The 19184-nt window shown below is 42.8% G+C and overlaps 1 protein-coding gene across 2 annotated transcripts in view; it reads right to left on the reverse strand.

The window, feature by feature from the left end:
* Positions 1-19184, reverse strand: part of ITGA9 (integrin subunit alpha 9) — a 228945-nt gene that overhangs the window by 186893 nt on the left and 22868 nt on the right. For both annotated transcript variants that reach the window (XM_074881876.1, XM_074881788.1), the window contains exons 5-13: positions 17899-17966; positions 15260-15389; positions 13603-13688; positions 10745-10813; positions 7376-7513; positions 5190-5295; positions 3634-3728; positions 663-753; positions 73-118 (exon numbers count right to left, since the gene is read on the reverse strand). In XM_074881876.1, coding sequence (XP_074737977.1) covers positions 73-118; positions 663-753; positions 3634-3728; positions 5190-5295; positions 7376-7513; positions 10745-10813; positions 13603-13688; positions 15260-15389; positions 17899-17966 — 829 coding nt within the window. The remainder of the gene's footprint in view (positions 1-72; positions 119-662; positions 754-3633; positions 3729-5189; positions 5296-7375; positions 7514-10744; positions 10814-13602; positions 13689-15259; positions 15390-17898; positions 17967-19184) is intronic.

The raw sequence follows: 19184 nt of genomic DNA on the forward strand, positions 1-19184 counted from the left end.
CTTAGACCACACAGGATATAAACAGAAAACAGACAAAAAGAAAACAGCGGATGAAAAAGACATTCATCTCACCTCAGAAGTACCACATTGTCTGACAAGAAGGCTCCAACAGTCATATCTGAAATTTTTGTAACATTGAGACAGTTACAAAGGAGGCACAGACTTCAGTTCTCTCAAGTCAGTTGTTAAATTACAGAGCATATATCTAAAAAAAGCATTTTTCTGACTTAAATCAGCCAGTTGGTCCCTTCAAATATCATTATGTCATAAGTATTGTAACTGGAGGATTAAGTCTGTGATGTTACGTTACTTCTACTTCATTGTTTGATTTTTATTATTACTATTATATTATTGACTTTTTTTTTTTTTTTTTAGACTGTCATCATGACTGAGCAGCTTCCAAGAAACTTACAACCTTGGCCAGATACTGAAATCCTCTGCTTTAATATCTCAAGCCTTCGTCACGACTGCCGAAACACCCGAATTAAGCAATCGGCTCAAATTCTTATCAGGAGCTTCAAATAACAGAGGGGAAAGGGAAGAAACTGCTCAGCTTCATCAGCCTCCTGTGATGGCAGGAACCTGGAAATTACCAGCTCCGCTGTTTTCTGAGCCTGCTGCTGCGTTTCCCCGGTGCTCTCAGTGCCAAGTAGCGGACATACCTGGGTAACCATTGCCATCCATATCGACTCCCCCTGATAGGGACTGGCCGAACATCCGCAGCATCGGGTTTACTGTTTGCCCCGACAGCTTCTGCAGCAGAAAACACAAAGGGAAATCAGTCAGTAACACAAAGAATCCTCTAAAAAAACAAAAAACAACAAACCCAAAAAACCCTTCAAGTCTGATTTTCACAGCCACCGGGCTCTTTTCTAGGGGCTGGAAGTGCCACACATCTGCAGGCTTGCACTTCACCCACGCGGCCCTGAGCAGGAAGGCTGTTGACTGCAGGAAGCCCTTCTGCTCTGGGCTAGGAAGAGGCCAGTGTTGACTTGGATTAAAAAACACACCTGCATTACAACCCTCATGCAGACCCAAGCAAAATAAAGAACACATCAAACAGATTTCTTGGGGCGGAGGGAGGAAATTTAACTGCACCCTAGAGAATTTTTTTTTTTTTTTGCACTACCTTCATTTCTGTACACAAAAGTTTTAAGCGGCATCTTAACAAAATTAATGATCAATTGAAACAGAAAATCCTGGACAACCATTTCTCTTCACAAAGTTTGCCAGCATACTCAAAGTCAAAATGATTAATTTTCATCCCACTCGGAAATTCTGGTTTCCATCAGCTATTATGCAGTATTTTGTGTCAGTTTGGAAGCTGTATCTCATTTCTGCCTCCCCAATGCAAAGATTAATTAGCTTCTAACATAGTTTTTTCTTTTTTAATTAGTAACACAAAAGCTTTCTCTAAACGTTTTGAATTGTAAATGCCTTTGTCTGAAGTAAATTAATATATCAAAACTCCCTTTTTTCTAAGAAGGCAATCAGATGTCTCCCAGCTCTCATTCATTATGCTGGGCCACCAATGCAAGACCTGAACTCAAACCAACATCTAACTGCAGAAGTTACAGACACACAAAACCTATCCCACAAAGTCATTTTGAGGCTGTTGGCGGTGCTTCACAGGTTGTGACATACAACAAGCTCTTCCTGGCCCTCCCATAAAAGGACATAATATTGGACAAAAGGTCAGACAGGAAATTCATGGAAAAAAAGACAAGTTGAGGGGAAGAAAGATATCCTGCAGTCCTGACAGCCAGTTTAACGGGATAACAGTGCTCCGCTGCATACAGATCTCCTTTTCCTACTCGTGGGCAGATAAGATTAAGGCAACTGGAAGTAACTTCCTCCCCACATTACATATGCATCACATTTTTGGGGGGTCCCGGTTAGGGTGGTAAATCCCTCCTGCAAACATCCCAGTGGACATCTGCAGGCTATTACAGCCCAGAGGCAAGAGGTATAACGCTGCTCTGCTTTTAAGTGCCATGAATGAAAACAGCAGGCCACAAAGCCAATTAAGCTGCTTCTGCTCATGGCCACCACTAAAGCTGCTGAAGGGACGTGAGGGAACAACATTGATCAGCAATTTAAATGAAGAAAAGAAAAGGGTGAAAACATATACCCTGCAGGCCCCCCCTCCACCTCTCTCAGTTTATTGAAAAAAGGAAATCCAGGGTGTTAAGATGGCTCAGGGGTATAGTAATAAGATACAAAAAGTCTTTCACCTCTGGGTTCAAATCCAGGGCAGGTAGGTAAAGAGCTGAAGTTGTTACACTGCTTTTTTTGGTTGAACATAGGAGATGAACCCGTGGTGTGTCTGGTGCCCTGCAGCAGGCACTGGGAAACAGCACAGAGACACTGCCCATAAGTGGTGCCCACTTGGCTGCCTCAGGACACCAGACAATGACAGGAACAGTATTGAGAGTCAGTGATCACGGTACCCTGCCACCCTCTTGAGCTGGGCTTTGTCCCACTGACCAAGCGGAGAGGCATGCGCCATGTCTGCTGGCCTTGCTCCAGTGGGAAAGGAGAGATCGTAAAGCAGGATGTTTCATTTCCCACCCTGCTGATCTGGCCTCCTTCAAAAGTGGAAAATTTTCTCATGAATGACCAAAAAAAAACCCCTGATCCTTTTCAGCAAGAGCTGGAAAGCTCTAGCCTTTTCAACAGACAGAGAAGAACCTCCCAACCAGTGGGTCTCAGCAAGAAATGGGCAGAATCCTCCACATGCCACACATTAGTGCATTTTAGAAGTATCCATAAAGAGACATTTAACTTCCTTTTTTCTAAAAAGCAGCACATGGCATATACATGGTAAAAGGAAGGACTAAACTTCTATGGTCTGTCAGAAGAGTCTCCAATACAACCACGAAGCTCTTTAATTCTGCTTAAACTGATTTACTGTGAAGGATCCCACCCAGCAACAAAACAAAACAACCAGAACTTCAAACACACAGAGGGAGGGAAGATTCAGGCTCTCTGAAAAAAGAAATGTGCTAGACAGAGACTAGGGGACACATGTTGGACAGCATAAGCAGAAATTTATCTTCTCTACTGCCTGGCTACAGTAACTAAATTGCACTGTGTCCTATCTGCACAAGATGCTGTAGTATATACCAGCTGAGCTTTTACTTCACAACAATGGTCAGGGGAATAGCACCCAAGAACGGCCTTGTGATATAATGTCACATTGCAAGAAAAGGGCCAACAGGATGGGTAAAGAGGCTTCTGCAGGGCACAAAAGAAAACTCAGTACCTCTTCCTTGTCACTAAGCCTGCTTCTGCAGGAAGAAAGTGCAACTCCAGGGTTTTCATTTCTCCTCTGCAGCAGTACTATCTCTAAGAACTGACATGCAAACACCAAGACATCGTTTGCCTCAAGAAGGAAGCTACAGCTGGTAACTGTGACAAAAGACAGTGAAAAATATCTCCTAACTAACATAATTTTACCCTACATCATAGATCCGGACAAACTTTGGGAGAAGCAATCTTCAAACCAGGACTGAGAAAAGGATGTAGAGCTACGACGAGGCTACCTATAATGGGACCCCTAAGTATGGTTTATATCTACAGGCCCTGGGAAAGTGACTTCAGGCAGGTATCGTAAACAACGGTGTCACATACCATTGAGTACTGTGGTACAATACCATTGGCATCCCCATGGTAAATGTACACTGCTCCTATGTAGTTATCCTCCTTAGGCGCTCCAATGGCAACATCTGTAAAATGGTACAGATTATAAACATTTCACAATCCATCCCATTAATCCAACTTTTTCTCAGTTTTAGAAGCCAGCTATCCATAGGAAAATAGTTCCCCAGGACGAAGATGATCAGCAGCTCATGGGAATCTGGCTAGAAGGAACTTGTCTGATTTAATGAAGAGCTCATGTTAAGATAAACTTTAAAAAATACACAAATGTATATGAATTTGTACATGCATGTGGCTATGTTGCGCCTAATTCAAAACATGTGCTTGTTATGAAAATGTGTGTTTATTAACCAGCAACTATGCTCAAAAAGTTAATTTAGAATCCTCTCACATCAAAATCTCCAACCCGGGGAATATCCTTTGTGAACCAAGACATCATCAGCAAAACATGTATTGTAGCATTACGTTAAGTTTGCTTGAAAATCCAAGGCTCCAATTGAGGCTGGGTATATTAAATAGATAGACAGGAAGAAAAAAAGGCTGCTGAGGGTGCACTTTCAAATTATATTTGATCCCATTTAACTGCAAACTCCTACAGAAAGAGTGATGCCACCTCCCATTTTTCTCTCCTAGTTCGATCTAGTGACTACACAGGTCCTAAAATTAAACTCCTCCCGACGGCTTCATACCCACGGACTGATCCAACTCACTCTGCAGTCTCTCCAACACCACAACTGACCCACAAAAGCAGCATCAAGAACACACAAACGCATGTCCAAGTGCAAATGAAGAGCATGCCCACCATCTGTGAGGGCAACCTGCAATGAGGTTGGGTTAGCTTAATGGGATAGTGCGCCCTGAGTGGCCTGGAAGAAATAAATTCAGGCACACACATCGGCCTTTGTTTGGAAGTCCTTGATCTGCACTGCCAGAAATCAGGGCAGAAAAGGTGCCAGCATCAACACTTTGCTCTCACCTATTGCTATCACAGCATGGGGCCTCACACCAAGTGGCCTGCGAAAGGAGCAGGGGTAGAATAAAGCAAAGGAGATAAATTAACAGAGTACATGCTATCAGGAGTGAGAAGCTACTTCTTAATTACACTTCATGATAAGAAACGTGATTATGTCAACAAAACTGGAAAGGCTTGAAGACATAAGGAAATGGGGAAGAAGAAAGAAGTCAGACGTAGGTTCCTGTTTTGTTCAGGGCATGGGTATCTAAAGCCTTTTATAAACTGTACAGGGAAGAAGAAAATGCAACAGCAAGGAAAGCAAAGCAATGTTAATGAGAGTGGGGTGCGAGCTGCACGGACATGGACTAAACCCACATCAAGGACAATCAGCTACAAAAGGCTTTAGCAGACAAATCCTACCCCAGCACATTTATCCTTAGCGTGAGCCCAGGTGCTGGTTGGGTCCTGAGGAGCAACGGATGCCACACAGCACCCAGCCATGCAGAGAGACCGACCGTGCCACCAGCCCCGCTTGCATTTCCAGGGAAATGGCCCAGGAGGAAATCACACCGACCTGGGAAGCCATCGTCATCAATGTCGCCAAGATCAGCCATGCTCTCCCCAAAGTGTGCGTTGTAAGCGCTGTCACCGTCCAGGACGAGCTGCTCTTCCAGCACTCCCTAGCAAGTACGAAGTAAAACAGGGTCAGGGAAGTGGTGAGAAGCCTGGATGAGGTGAGCCCTGCCCGCAGAAGCTGCCCATGTGCTGCACGGAAGCACCTGGGACAAGGCTGGAGTCTTTTAGTTTTAAGAGGGGGAAAAAAAGAAGTGCATGAGTCATATAACTAAAATGCTAAATTAACTAAATGATAACTCAGTGATGTAACTAACGCACTCACAGGGCTTGGTGACCTCATGAAGGTTTCCAAACGCCCAGAGCTTGTTCTGCTGACAGATTACATCCGAGGAGTGAAACCCTCAGCCCAAGCCTATTCAGCTAAACCCCAGCGAGTTAAGGAGAATTTTCCCCTAAGCAAAGAACATTTGGGAAATTGGATTTGAAAACTTTTTAAGTATTGGATAGAAGGATTAAGACAAAGTCCCCAAAAAGCCTCCTGAAATGAAGAATAAGGAAAGGGACTTAATGCAATAAAGAGACAGAGGAAAGTTCAGAATAAAGTAGCTTTGTACTCCTATGCCATGAGAAGCCTTATATGGATCTGGTATTTCTTGCCCACCCACTTTCTGGTCAGATACATAAGCTTTAGCTTCTTGCAGTCTTCCCTCAAGGGGAAAGGAACATTTCCACAAGAAAACAAAATTTAGTTACGCAATCCAACTCTGTACCCACCTCAAGGGTTGTTTTGTTTTGGTTTTGCTTCCTTTGTGAATGAGAGTAAACTGCCCTCTGGAACATGTAATAAAATCTTTTTCTTGGCTGTGGGATGTTGCTGACTTCAAGAAAATCCCACATAATGAAATTGAAACACAACAGAGAGGAGACAGGCAGGCCTGTATGTGCGACTCATTTCTCTGCAGTCCTCACAAGAAAGGGCAAAACACAATCCTACTAAATGTAGCATCACTATGCATGCTTGTGTTATAATGCAGTTTTCTCTGATCCGCTGCAACCACCTCTTAAGCAATGGTGCTTGCAGAATGAAACAGAGTTTAAAATGTCTAAACCCCAAAATAAACCCCACAATCCTGCAAGTCATTGTTCCTGCAAGTAATTATTGCTGCAGGAGTGTAAGAAACTCCTACTAGTTTCCTGATTGTTTTATAAAACATAAAAACTAACTCATGCATGCTCTCACTGTGAGCAGGAAATGTTGGCTATTATCTGCTTGGCATTCTGGGCCCTATCCTGAGGACCCAGCAGCAACACTGCAATATAAGAACTGGGACAGCCTGTGGATCAAATTGAAAAAGTAAGGCTCATTTAAAGGAGTGATAATAGAAAACAAAATTACACCAAAAGCAATTCTGAAGTCTCCCAAATGCTGCCTATAGGACTTGTGGTGAATGTTAAGCCTAGCACAAACAAACTCTATACATTAAAGTTCACAAAATACTGATGAAGCAAACCAATTTCATTTTAGTCCATAACAACTCCTCCTTAGAGACAGCAGGTTTGGGACTTGAATATTAAATATTTAATAATACCTAAACAGCCATTGTTTTCCTATAAATACTACATAAAAATGATCTTCTTTTGCTGATGCAACAAAGTTCAGACTTTTCCAAGACTGTTGCTGGGTCATGTGAAATCCAACAGTACCAGCTGATAAGAACTTCCCCTGAAGTCTATATATGGGACATAACGTAAAGACAACAAGAATTCATTCTCTGGTTTCTCTTCACAAGGTCTCCTAAATCCCCAGCCATCTGTGTTCTAATTTGTAGGTCCTAGTGACCACCCAAAACACAAAGAAAACTCTGTCAAAGCTGCTGACTCTTATTTGGTTTTGGCATGAAATTCATGTAAAGCCACAAATACCACCAAGTTTCAACATAAAACCAGAAACTTTCCCAGACCTCCTCGAAAGATTCACAGCTCTGTGATGAATGTGGGCTGGTGTCTGGGAAGCCATGATACCAGATGAGAGTTTTCCATGACTTCATGCTCTGCTAGAGACATCCAGAGCCCCACTATTTGAGACATCAAGTTTCATCCATGTAGTGCTGGAAGGACATTAGTGTTACCCTGCCCAAACCCACACCCTCGTCCCTTACCAAGTCACCTCCTGTACATACTCACGTTTCCTCTGTTGATATAGACTGTGACTTGACCCTCATCTCTGATCTCAGAAAACATAGGTGCTCCGACCAGCAGGTCTGACAACCCGTCAGAGTTCAGATCAACTGCACATAAGGAGGAGCCAAAGTAAGAGCCCATCTGTAACCAAGTCGAGTCACAACAAAGCATTCAGTATCTGCCCACACACAGGAGGAAGTCATTTAGGCGTTTGTTGTTTTTTTTTTTTTTTTAATTTCAAATGGTGACTTGATGCTTTATCACTCACAAGCACTCCTACAGAGAGAGCTTAGGGGATAATTCTGGCAGGAATTAAACACTTTACTGTAACAGTGCATCAGCTTGGATGTTTTACCAACAGAATAAAATTTATATCCCGGGACACGCTTAAGTGAGGCACTTAAAGAGCTTTTTTAGACTAGCTTTCACTTGTCAAATGCTTAAACCCAGAAAGGCGTGAAATAAGTTTCCCAAACCAAGACCTGGCTAGTGATTATTCACGCCCAGTGCCAGACTTCCTAAAGAGACGTGAGGTTGGGTACCACATATCTTCTGGGGATACCTTAAAAAATAAAGAAAAAAGAAAAATAGGCAAGGGGTAGGGTAACCATGAAAAGAGGCATCTAAAATTACTTCTTGATTGTGGACTATCTTCCCCAGCTCTATTTGTATCTATCTGTATCAATCACCTTCAAAGAGCAGTACTGGTTGTGGGTTTTGATCATAGCCTTTCCTCTCGTCTACTGGCAGGTGAGTTGACACCGAAAAAAGACTTTCAATAAAAGCTTTTCAGTTGATACACAGAAAACCTAAGCCACTCTCAATCTCCAGTTAATACTGCTTGATAAAACTCAATTGCTTAACTTTAAGAAATATATTAATTTCATTACATAATTTTTGATACGAGTTAACATTAAATGCTAATCAGCACTCACATTATGAATTTCAAAACCCATTTAAACACAAAAAGGAAACCGAAAGCAAGAATGCTATTCCACCCTTATTTCATCCGCTTCTGCTAAGGTACCACAAGGCTTACTCTTTGAGACCAACTACAAACCATAGGCTCAAAATTAAAAGCAACTTCCAAAGGAAAAAGTAAAAGATACCATTTCTTATTTGAAATTGAGAGCTGTTTACATAGTAGGAAAAATTGAGGCTACAGAAATAATTATTTAGGTTAAAAAGAATGAATCACATTTCTTGCATGCTTTTGCATTCCTCATTGAGGATTTCTGACCCACAGCCTTCCATGCCTCTTACATTTAGATGCACGAGCCTGAGCTACTGGGCAGGGTAGGAGATGGGCAGCAGCAATTCTATTCTCTGCAGTCCATAAGATTTAAAAGTTGCTAAATATATATAGTGGGGTGAGTTAAGGATAGAGTTTCAGTTTGTAATTCAGATTTTTGTGTTTGTGTGGGTTTAAGGTCAGACCTCAAACATCATTTGATTCCAGTTATTTTGTAGCTTAAGTTCCCTTGTGGATTTTTTATTTGTTTATTTTTTTTAATCCACTAAGGTTTTAAAACAAATTTCTCATGGGTAAGGAGCGAAAGTTATGAAAAGCATTTCACTATGTATTCAGGCAGTTTTCAGGGAAAGACTCTTATTTACTTAACTGCCACATGGTACGTCTGTAGCGTGGGTGAGTTCACAGTGCTGTGAGAACCTGAAGATTGTGCACTTAACATTTGTCACAAGGCACTGCACTTTCTTTTTTCTTGTCTGCATTTGATTTCTTAGTTCAGCCTCCAGCAATAAAAAAGGGAAGGAAGAAACTAGCCTGCTTTTAACATCTGTCTAAGAAGAATGTCAGAGCAATGAACTTTCACACCACTGGGAAGGACGCAGCATTTTGTGAGAGCTCATTTCCAGGCAGTGCTTACTGCTGAGCATGTCTGGTTATATTTCAATCACAAAACAAAGAAAGGGGGATTTAGCACAGCCTTCTCTTTAAAATAAAATTCTCATTTGGATTTTAGAGAATTTGTAGAAGACAGATGTTAATGGGGAAGGAGGAGATGACAGCCCAGAAGTACCTGAAGGATGCAAATACTTCATTAGTTAAGTTACATATAAGAATAACACAATTAAATTGAAAAACTAAAGTTTTTGGCTGAGACCTGGAAACTTCCCGATAGCTCTGTTTATGAGGCTGAGGAATAGTTCTCCAGGAGCACATCCTTAGGGATATTTAAAAGTCAACAAGGAAAGAAATGAACAGGAAGCAATCAAACACAGGAGATGCCCTGGATGAACTGGGAGGTCTTTTCCTTTCAAGATGTCTGCACTCCTGCTAGTGCACTCCTGCTAGTGCCTCTCCCCTGGAGAGGCCCTAAAATACAAGTCACACCATCCACCCACACACCCTTGCAGTTTTCCCCTATTCCAGGCGTGTTTTTAAAGACTGCAACTGTGTTTTTTCGGGAAAAAATAACAAAACATGCTAACACTCCCAACTTGATGATATAGCCAAACACTTTAGATCCTTCTGAGGGTGGCAAGTCTTCCTAAAGCCAGAAGTCACCTTTTTCTTCTGCATTTCCTCTCCTTGCAGAAGAACACAGGCAACCCCAGGTAAGGAGCATTGGTTCCTCACTGCATTATTCCCAAATAAGACATCTTTTTGTTGTTACCTATAGTTAGACATACTGTCCACTTTGTTTCCCCTGCAACACATCTCCAGCAATCCTCCAGTGAAGAACACAAACTTTTCCCCACTCAAACACAACAGTGGACAGGGGGAGCTGGATCTCACTAGTATTCACTAAATTTCAAGGCGGGGGTGGAGGGGGGAGGAGCACGGTTCAGTTCTAAGACATCAGACCCAGAGCAAAATGCAGGACTGATTCATGGTGGGAAGAGGGAAATCATCGTATCCTGAGGCAATGAAGCTGCTCCTCCACAAAACAGCGTAACTCTAATACCCCCTCTGTCACAGCAGGACACAGAAAAACAGGCTGGGGCTTTGTGTACTAAACTAAGCTCCAGGCCACCCACATCTCCCAGTAACATCTACTAAGAAGAAATCTCTGCATCTAGGCTCACCTGGAGACCCACATCCCATGTCTCAGAAGGCACTGCTACAGTTGCATAAAGCTAAAGAGAACCACTAGTAAAATTTTCAGCACGATCTTTAATTTCAGTCACGTGGACATTGAGCAGATGTTGCAGTCATGACTGCTACAGAAGAAAGGGTATAGAGCTAGTCTGTACCATAGCTTTAGCTCTTCTGGGAGGATAAGGAGAGACAGAATTTGCTTCACAACTCATGAAGCAGCGGAATGTAAATGATGCTCTGAGATGATCCTCCCTCTATTTCCCCCTTCTCTACCCTGCAAAAGAAAACACACATACATAAAAGCTCACCTTTTTTCCTGAAGCCTGAAAAATCTTTATTAGAGAGCCTGATCGTCTGTCTGTTCTGAAAATATAAACCTGAAAAGCAAAAAAAGAAAAAAAGTTAACCAATACTAACTATGAAGTACATAATGTTACAGCATTGGTGCTTTCTAAATAATATCTAAATCATGATCATGGCCATGGCTATCACCAAGATCCAATTTCATGACCACTTTATTGCTCAGTCTTCTTTTAAAGACAAACATAGAGTTCCGCATTTTCCTGATGAATCACAGGCCTCTTATCATGAGAAATGCTTGAATAGTATCTTGTCGCCTACATTTTTGGTTCACATGTGTGTATGTGCACATGTCAATATTTAAAAGTATCTAGTAAAGGAACTTTGCAACTCTCAAACAAGTGGCATCTGGAGACTGCCTGGAAACGAGCAGAGCAAAAGGCTGAGAAGGCATAACCCCACTCCCCTTCCCTTCACAGAATCACAGAATTGTCTAGGTTGGAAAAGACCTTGAAGATCATCCAGTCCAACCATCAACCCCACATTAACAGTTCCCAACTACACCATATCCCTCAGCGCTAAGTTGACCCTACTCTTAAACACCTCCAGGGATGGGGACTCCACCACCTCTCTGGGCAGCCCATTCAAACGCCTAACAACCCATAATAAACCCTTATCCAGCCTTCCCTTCTCAAGGACACGTGCCTGCACGTACTGCACTGCAAACTTCACAATGCTTTAGCAAAGGTCAGAGTAGAGATCCCAATCGGACCACCCAAGGCATCTACACTGCTTCTGTCTGAAACAATCTGTAAATCAGAAAACTATTCAAACACGGTCCACTCATTGCTCTTTTCCACAGGAGAAACTGTTTAACCAGAAACTCTTGGGGAAAAAGGTATTGATACAAATTCAATAACAGATCTTGTGTCAAAATTAAAGACCTAAAATGTATGGCTTGTAGAAAGGGACTCCCTTTGGCAAAAAGGCTGGCTCGGTCAGCCTTGGAGACTCCTCCAGCGTTTGACAGGCTCCCTCCTAGCAGGTGCTCAGTCAGTTTGCAGGACAGAGGATCCCTTACTTCCAAGGCCACGTGGCGGAGCCAAGCACTTGACATAGTTGAATATGTGGAGAGTTATTAATAGGTGGCGAGACAGAGTTCAAAGCTGTTTTCAGCCAAGAACACAGCACAGATTTACTGCGGACAATTGCTCTAGATATAAAGGACTCCCTAGGTTTTGCAGTCGAATGTTTAGCAGCGAGAGCACGTTGCCAGGTGTCACAACTCCAAACCCAGTCTTAACTAATGACACTCTCAGTGACTTTGGAGAAATGACTCAGTTTCATTAAGTATCTTGGATTTACCTTCAGTGAAAAGGGTGTGGCAATGCTAATCACTTTCTATCAGGGAAGTGGAAAGGATTAGCTTATTGGAGAGTGTGGAAAGCAGGACAGGACTGCTCAGTGTAATGTCCTGTACTCAACACCTCTTATGGCCCCTTTGCCACATGTTCCTGCTACCCACATTCCATGCCAAGAGAGAATAACAGGAGCTTTTGCAACCAGAGCAGCAGTCTTTAAACTACAGGGCCAGCTGCTTTCTCATGGATCTTATGTTAGCAGCTGTTTTTTTCCCCCTCCTTGTACAGAAGTTGTATCTGTTCCACAGAGAAAACAGGTTGGAAGGAAGGTGCATTGCAGCGGCTGTAACAGCACCTGAGACAAATAAATTATGTCTCTCCCATGCACGTGTCCTCTCAGTAGCAACCGCACTGCTACTATATTCCGTATGTCCTAGTCACGCCAGATCAGGTGTATGTACCATGTTCATCCTCTGGTTTTATACCATTTTCCCCACTTGCGCTGCTACCCTCTGGGACACGGCTACTGCCAAAAATAATCTTCCTAAACCAAAGGCCATCATTCCTCATAGTGGAGACCTCTCACTCCTTATCGTTATGACTCAGCTACAACTGATGTCCCTATAGAGCAGGAGAGCCAGGGGGACAAAGATGGAAGGGGGCTGCAGGACATCCTTGTTCAAGCACATGGTGGCAGCAGGTCTTGAAAGGATTGAATTTTGAAGAAAGTGGGACAAAAACACATCCTTTACATCCCTTCCCTCCCTCTCCCCACTCCCACTCTCTACCTTTGTTTCAGAAGTGTGTAAGAGTCAACTGGCTCCCCCGATAGCAGCTGGGTACTTGGCACAGACACGGCAGGCACAGCTAACTCACCAGCCATTTCCATCTAGCCATTCACTTGCTTACATCTTTGGGACATCAAACTTACGTATGCCTATTTTTTTTTCCTTCTCAAGAGATTATCACCAAGATTTCTAAGTACAGCTGGCAGAAACCCAGAGTCTAATCCACTAAACATGAAGGTATTATGAAGTTTTAAGAGGGATATCAAATCACCTAGTAAATGGCTTTTCATGCTATTAGGGGTGGTACTGAAACATAAATGCTGAAACAGTCAAATGTATGAAGAAAACAATCAGAAGACAAACTCTCTTTATCAATATTTTAATTTCCAGGCAAGGTTTAAGTGATACCTGTATGTTACAAATCCTAAACAAAAGCTGTGTGAAAGAAATGTTGCCTGTGTCTCATTAAAATAACTACTGTAAGGATTGGGTGAGAGAGAGAGGAAAGAGATGGATGAGGGATGTAAGGCACCAGGAGGGACAGGTAAAGAAAACTGATGACTTCATCAAACTACCTCACCTCTCCCCTGCTCAGTGCTCCAAAACTACCCCGCAGACAAAAACCTCTTGGCTTCTCAAACATGTGGGAACTGCATCAGTATTACTTTTTTTGCCCTGTTGCATCTGACCACATTATTGTTTGACAAAAAGCCGCACCTTTCCGATGCCTCCATCCTGGGGAGCTCCTCCTACAACGTCCGTGGTAGTTGGCTGAGAGAAATGACCTGCTGTCACCGCATATCCTGAGCGGGAGATGGGGTGGAGTGGGAGAGGAGAGAGGAAATAAATAAATAAATAAATAATCATGAAAAGGAAGAGCCTGAGAAACAGGTCAGCCAGCTGGATCACACTCGTCAGGTTTCACTGCTCCTCCCGGGCTGCACATTGTTTGCATCCAACAGTCATTCTGCTCAGGATGTGCCAATATTCCACTCAAAAGCTCACTGCAGTGGGAAGCCACAGTACGCCCTCCAGTACTCTTCCAAAAGCTGAGAGAAAAAAGGTGTGTGTGGAGCTGGGTGAGGGACACACAAAGCAGGTACTTGGTAAGCACGAGTGCAGAAAGGGAAGCGGTAAAACAGGAACAGGCACACACAGACAAAGAAACTACATCACTGCAAAGAAAGTATCACGTCAAAAAGCAACAGTCCCACATTGACCAGACAGCAGTGTCCTCCTTTGGCTAAAATCACTGCCCAGGAAGGCTTGGAAAATTACGTGCCTTTTTGGTTGGGGGATGGGGTGGGGGGAGAGCAGAGGACAGTAGGCAAAGAGGTCAAAGAAGTTAATGGCTTAAAAAGATTTTTGTTTAGGCAAGAAGAAAAATGGGAAGATAGATCAAAGAAAGAAGGAGTGTATTTGAAAGAAGGAGATCAAAGATTCAGTCTTATTTGATATATTAAAATGATACATAATGAAAGAAGAGTAGAGTGCTTTCCTTCTAAGGCTATCTTGTATTTGCCTTGCTCTTCTGCTGTAAATTATGAGGCTCTCGTCTACATGGTAAACACTATAATTCAGGTCTATCAGTGACAAAATCTATTTATGTCCTTAAATATGTATATATACACTCCTCGATTAGCTATCATCAAGCAGCATATTCCAAGTGGTATTTTTTTAAAGACTAAAGGTTAAGGGGAAAAAGAGAGGTCAGTGTGAGTCTTTAGTCAAACAGTATCAAACTACTGACTGAAATGCCTTCTAGGTCTCAACAGTCTTAGGCACCGGAAATTAGGTGGAAACCTTTAAGTATTTTGGGGACATTAACTGGTTTTAGAGCAAGTAAAATCAACTGAGTTAAAGATGTACCCAAACCTATAGCCAATCCTTTCACAACCTCCTTCTGTTCCCAATGACTCACTTACATGGTGCTATTTTTGTTGAAACAAATTTGTATCTGCAATATACATTCTGTAACTATGTGTTGTACCCATTTTAAAGGCAGGTGTAAGCAGACACGCAGCCTAACCAATGACAAATAATTTGTCCGTCACAAGGCAAAAGCAGGAATGTAGGAGGCCCACTACCATCCAACCTGCTTTTCAGTTGAAATGCATTTTCTATATTAGTCAAAAAAATTATAACAAAGTTTTTTTTAAACAAGCAAACAAAAATTGAATATTCTGGCTACTTCTTTGCTTATATTTCTTTCCACATAGGTAACCTTTTAATTCAGATATTATTCCTTTCACACTTCTCATAAAAACACTCTACACCACCAAAAAAAACCCAGAATCAACTTTACAGCATTAAAGCCTTGAAATATGTTCTTGGACCGATCCATTCTCACAGTGAGCACCAGACAGCTGCTTACCAAGGTATGTGTATCGCCTGGCTATCACAGCATCATCGTTGAGCTTGTAATATGTGTTGTCAGTAAGATTCAGTACTTTGACAGTTCCTGTCCAATAATAAGATCCTGGTGCCCCCATGATGACCAGCTCCTACAACAGGAAAAACAGAAGGGCGTGGGGGAAAGGATGGGGAAAAAAATAAGTCACAATCAAAACTGGACAAAAGTTCATGCTTTACACAGTAATGGAGAAGGGACATGATATTAACTTAAAACACCAACAATCTCCATTCTGTGTGCATGTAGAGAGTATCCTTCTTCCCAAACATGGAGGTCACTGCACACACCCTAGAGACACACAGTCTCCTCTTTTATGGCACACGTCTGCTCAGCTGTTCTGCCACTTCGACGGAAGACCTCCCTCAGCCTTATGAACCATCAAACTTATCCCTGCTAACACAGTCCTCCCAAAAATCTCTCTCCACCTGCTGCCTTGCCCAACCATCCTCCAGAAGACCTGAAGACCTTCACCAAGTGTCAGAAGCACCCTAGCCCACCCAGACCCAACACTCAGCTACAGACCATGCCCCAATGCTGGCTGACACATTACACCAACCTGCATCATGAAGGATACAGCACACAGGGTTTGGATTTTACTGCTCTGAAGCTCAAGAGCTGCTATGCACTCAACAAGCAGGGTGTGCATTATGTCATGGTTGGAATATTTTGCCTTGCTCTGTCCTCAGATACGCTCTGCTCTTTGAGAGACAATCTGGTTATATTTCATTACAGACACCCAGCATGATTCAGGATTTTAAAAGGCCAGAAATGAGGCAAAGTTTGATCCAGCATCCAAAGGTAGATGCCCATGGATAATGCTTTTGAATCAAAATCCAAGGTACATCTGCATGCAAGAAAGAGTGGGAAAATGTTGCCTCAAAGCATCCAGCATTCTTGCAGGGAAACCTTACTCCTGGATGTGGTTTTAAATATCTCCAGCAAGGGATCAAATCAAGCCTGGGGAGCATTAAGCCTAGGTAAGTTCTCCATCCCTGGAGGAGACATGAGACAGCTGCTTTGCCTCACATATTCGTTCAGTGCAAGGCCACGGGTGGACTCCATCCTTGTGGGAAAATGCTCCCACACCCAGGATCCCTTTGGCTGACCAGTTCCAGTCAGAAGGATATGTTAAACAAGAGATTTTTCTAATAAGACTATGGGGACAGGGCTGCAAACCCAACCAGAGAGCAGAATGTGCTTGGCAACAGCTTTTTTCCTTGGGAGGGGCCATGCCCTTGAGGTCAAGGGATCATTTACCAGCAGGAACGACTACCATCAGCAGCGCTGAATATACGGTAGGGGCTTGCCTGTTTGACCTAAAAAGCCATTTATCTGCGTTTCCTGCTCAGTGAGATGCCATCGGGCTGAAGCAATGAAAGTTCAAAGATATCTTTTGAACTAGGGTAGCAAAGGAGGATTTAAAGCATGGGAACAGAAACAGGCTGGAGAGAGCAGACAAGCCAGGAAACAGCTGCTGCTGGCTGAACATCCAGTTATCGGACAGTGCCACTGTGGCAACATCACCTGCCATCCCAGTTTACTCAGAAATCACCCTCTGCCATTTCAGAGAGGACACCTTTATTCTGCTGATATCAGCCTAGACAATAAATTCTGCAGACCAGTGCATATATAATTAGGAGTTGGTTTATTATATATAATTTAGTTGTTGGAATGGGCTGCCCAGGGCAGGGGTGGAGTCCCCATCCCTGGAGGGGTTGAAGAGTCGGGCTGACCCAGCGCTGAGGGATCTGGTGGAGTTGGGAATGGTCAGCGTGAGGTTCATGGTTGGACTGGAGGAGCTTCAAGGGCTTTTCCAACCAAGATGATTCTGTGATTCTGTGAGTGACTATACACTCGACATGACAGTAACAAGGAGTCTGACACTGAAACAGCTTTTTTTTTTTCCTTAAAAAAACAAAACAAAATTTAAAAAAAAGAACAAAAACAAACCCAAAAAACCCTAACCCTGAAACATTACAAAAAAAATCAATACATACATATAGGAACAAATTCATCCTTAACATAATTAAAACATGGCTGATAAACTTCAGTCCAGTATTCAGAACAGCTCTGAAGCATATATTTTACCATGCTATTTTTTCTCTATATTTTTGTAATAAAGAACTGAAGCAGAACTGAAAAAAAAAGTGTTTATCTTACGTACGTATATGCATGTGCATATGTATATTCACACAGATACATATACCTGCATACAGACATACATAAACAAAATGGTTCAGGGAGGACTGTTTTACATCATCATTTAAAGTAAAGAGTTGATGTTAGACACAGAAATGCCTCTATGCAAGTTTTGGGGTGTACAGAATAAAAATATTCCCTGAGGATGCTTCCCAGGATCAATTCATTCATTCTTGTCCACAGACCTTGAGACACACACCCCTCCCCCTACATATGAACCCCTGGGCAGGCGTTGTTCAAGATGCAGGCACCCAGGAGGCTGGACAAGGCAGGAGGGTGTTTGCTGGCAGGAAGGGACCATGCTCAGCACTCAGCCACCTCTCCAAGCCATGCTCGGGGCTCCCCTCCTGGGGCATGTGGCAGGAGAGATGCTCACCAACCCCGTCCCTGCCCCTGCTCACCTCTGTGAAGAAGCCCGCGATCCCTGCCTGGCATGAGCCGTGCTCCTCCCCATACTTCTTCTTGTACTCTGGATGGGAGAAGGAAAGAAAACAAACTGTGATCATCCCTGGCATGGCACATGCTCTCCACCTGAGCTGACTGCAGTACCACACGCACAGCCTGGAGAGACTCCAGCATGCAGGGCTCCTGGGTTTTATCAATGGCTCTGCCACCAGTGAGCACCATGGCAGCACCCTCACACACATCGGGGGGTAATGCAAGGGGCCTGAAACTGGGGGGACAGCCAGCGTGCTGCTAAATAAGCAGTATTACAGTAACATGATAACAGCAGCAGCATCACCCCAGTAAAGGTGCATCAGAAGAGGCTTCCACCTCCGGAAGCCAGATCAGCACAGCTAGAAAGGGGGGATCAAAAGGTGATGCAGATGCCTGTGTGCCACCAACCCTGCACTAGCAGGTTTAATCCTCAGGTCCATCACTACCTCAGAGAAATAAAGTGATTTTCCCCTACAGTGACAGTCACAAAAGTCCCCATAAACATTTCTTGTGGAGGGATGCTTCAGGACACCAGCCCCAGAGTGAGGCAGTGAGTGAGGAGAGGGCGCTGTGCTTCTGAGTGATCAAACAGGCTCATTTGAGGGATGCTCAGGTCTGCTGCTTGTCATGGCCCCCTGCTCCAAGCTCCAGTTCACAGGGGACCCAACCAGCATCACTATAGTTTTTGTTTCTGTGTTTTATGTAGCAATTGTTTCTCCTATCAAACCTGAGGAATTTTTATTTTATCTTTTTACAGAAGAGGAAAAAAATATTTTTAGAAATACATTAAATTTGGGGTGGGAGGGGAAGGAACTAAAAAAACCAAAAAATAAATCATTTTCTACCCTGCCTTAACCCAAACATTTTCGGTTTAGGAGTGTTTGAAACTTAAGAGCTGGATCAGAACCTTCGCTGTTTTTTTCCAGAGCATTATTTTCAAATATTTACCATACTAATGAGTGCCCAGCTTCAGCATATTGCCACTTCTTGCATATTACAGTAATTTAGGCTCCAAAAACATTCACCATATAGCCTGGTAATTGTGAATTTTTTTAATGTTTATTTAAGTAAGCACCATTAACTCATTGCTAAATTATAAAAATTTTAATGAAATCAATGAGCAGATTGCCTCTTTGGAACCAAGCAACTTCCTTTTTGTTGCACTTTATCTTATTGAAAATCAAAAGGAATTAATTATAAACTGCCTTCTCACAGATGTTTTTCAAAATAGTGTATGTTTAGAGATATA

The sequence above is a fragment of the Strix uralensis genome, chromosome 1, assembly GCF_047716275.1.
Source record: "Strix uralensis isolate ZFMK-TIS-50842 chromosome 1, bStrUra1, whole genome shotgun sequence".
Classification (NCBI taxonomy): Eukaryota; Metazoa; Chordata; class Aves; order Strigiformes; family Strigidae; genus Strix; species Strix uralensis.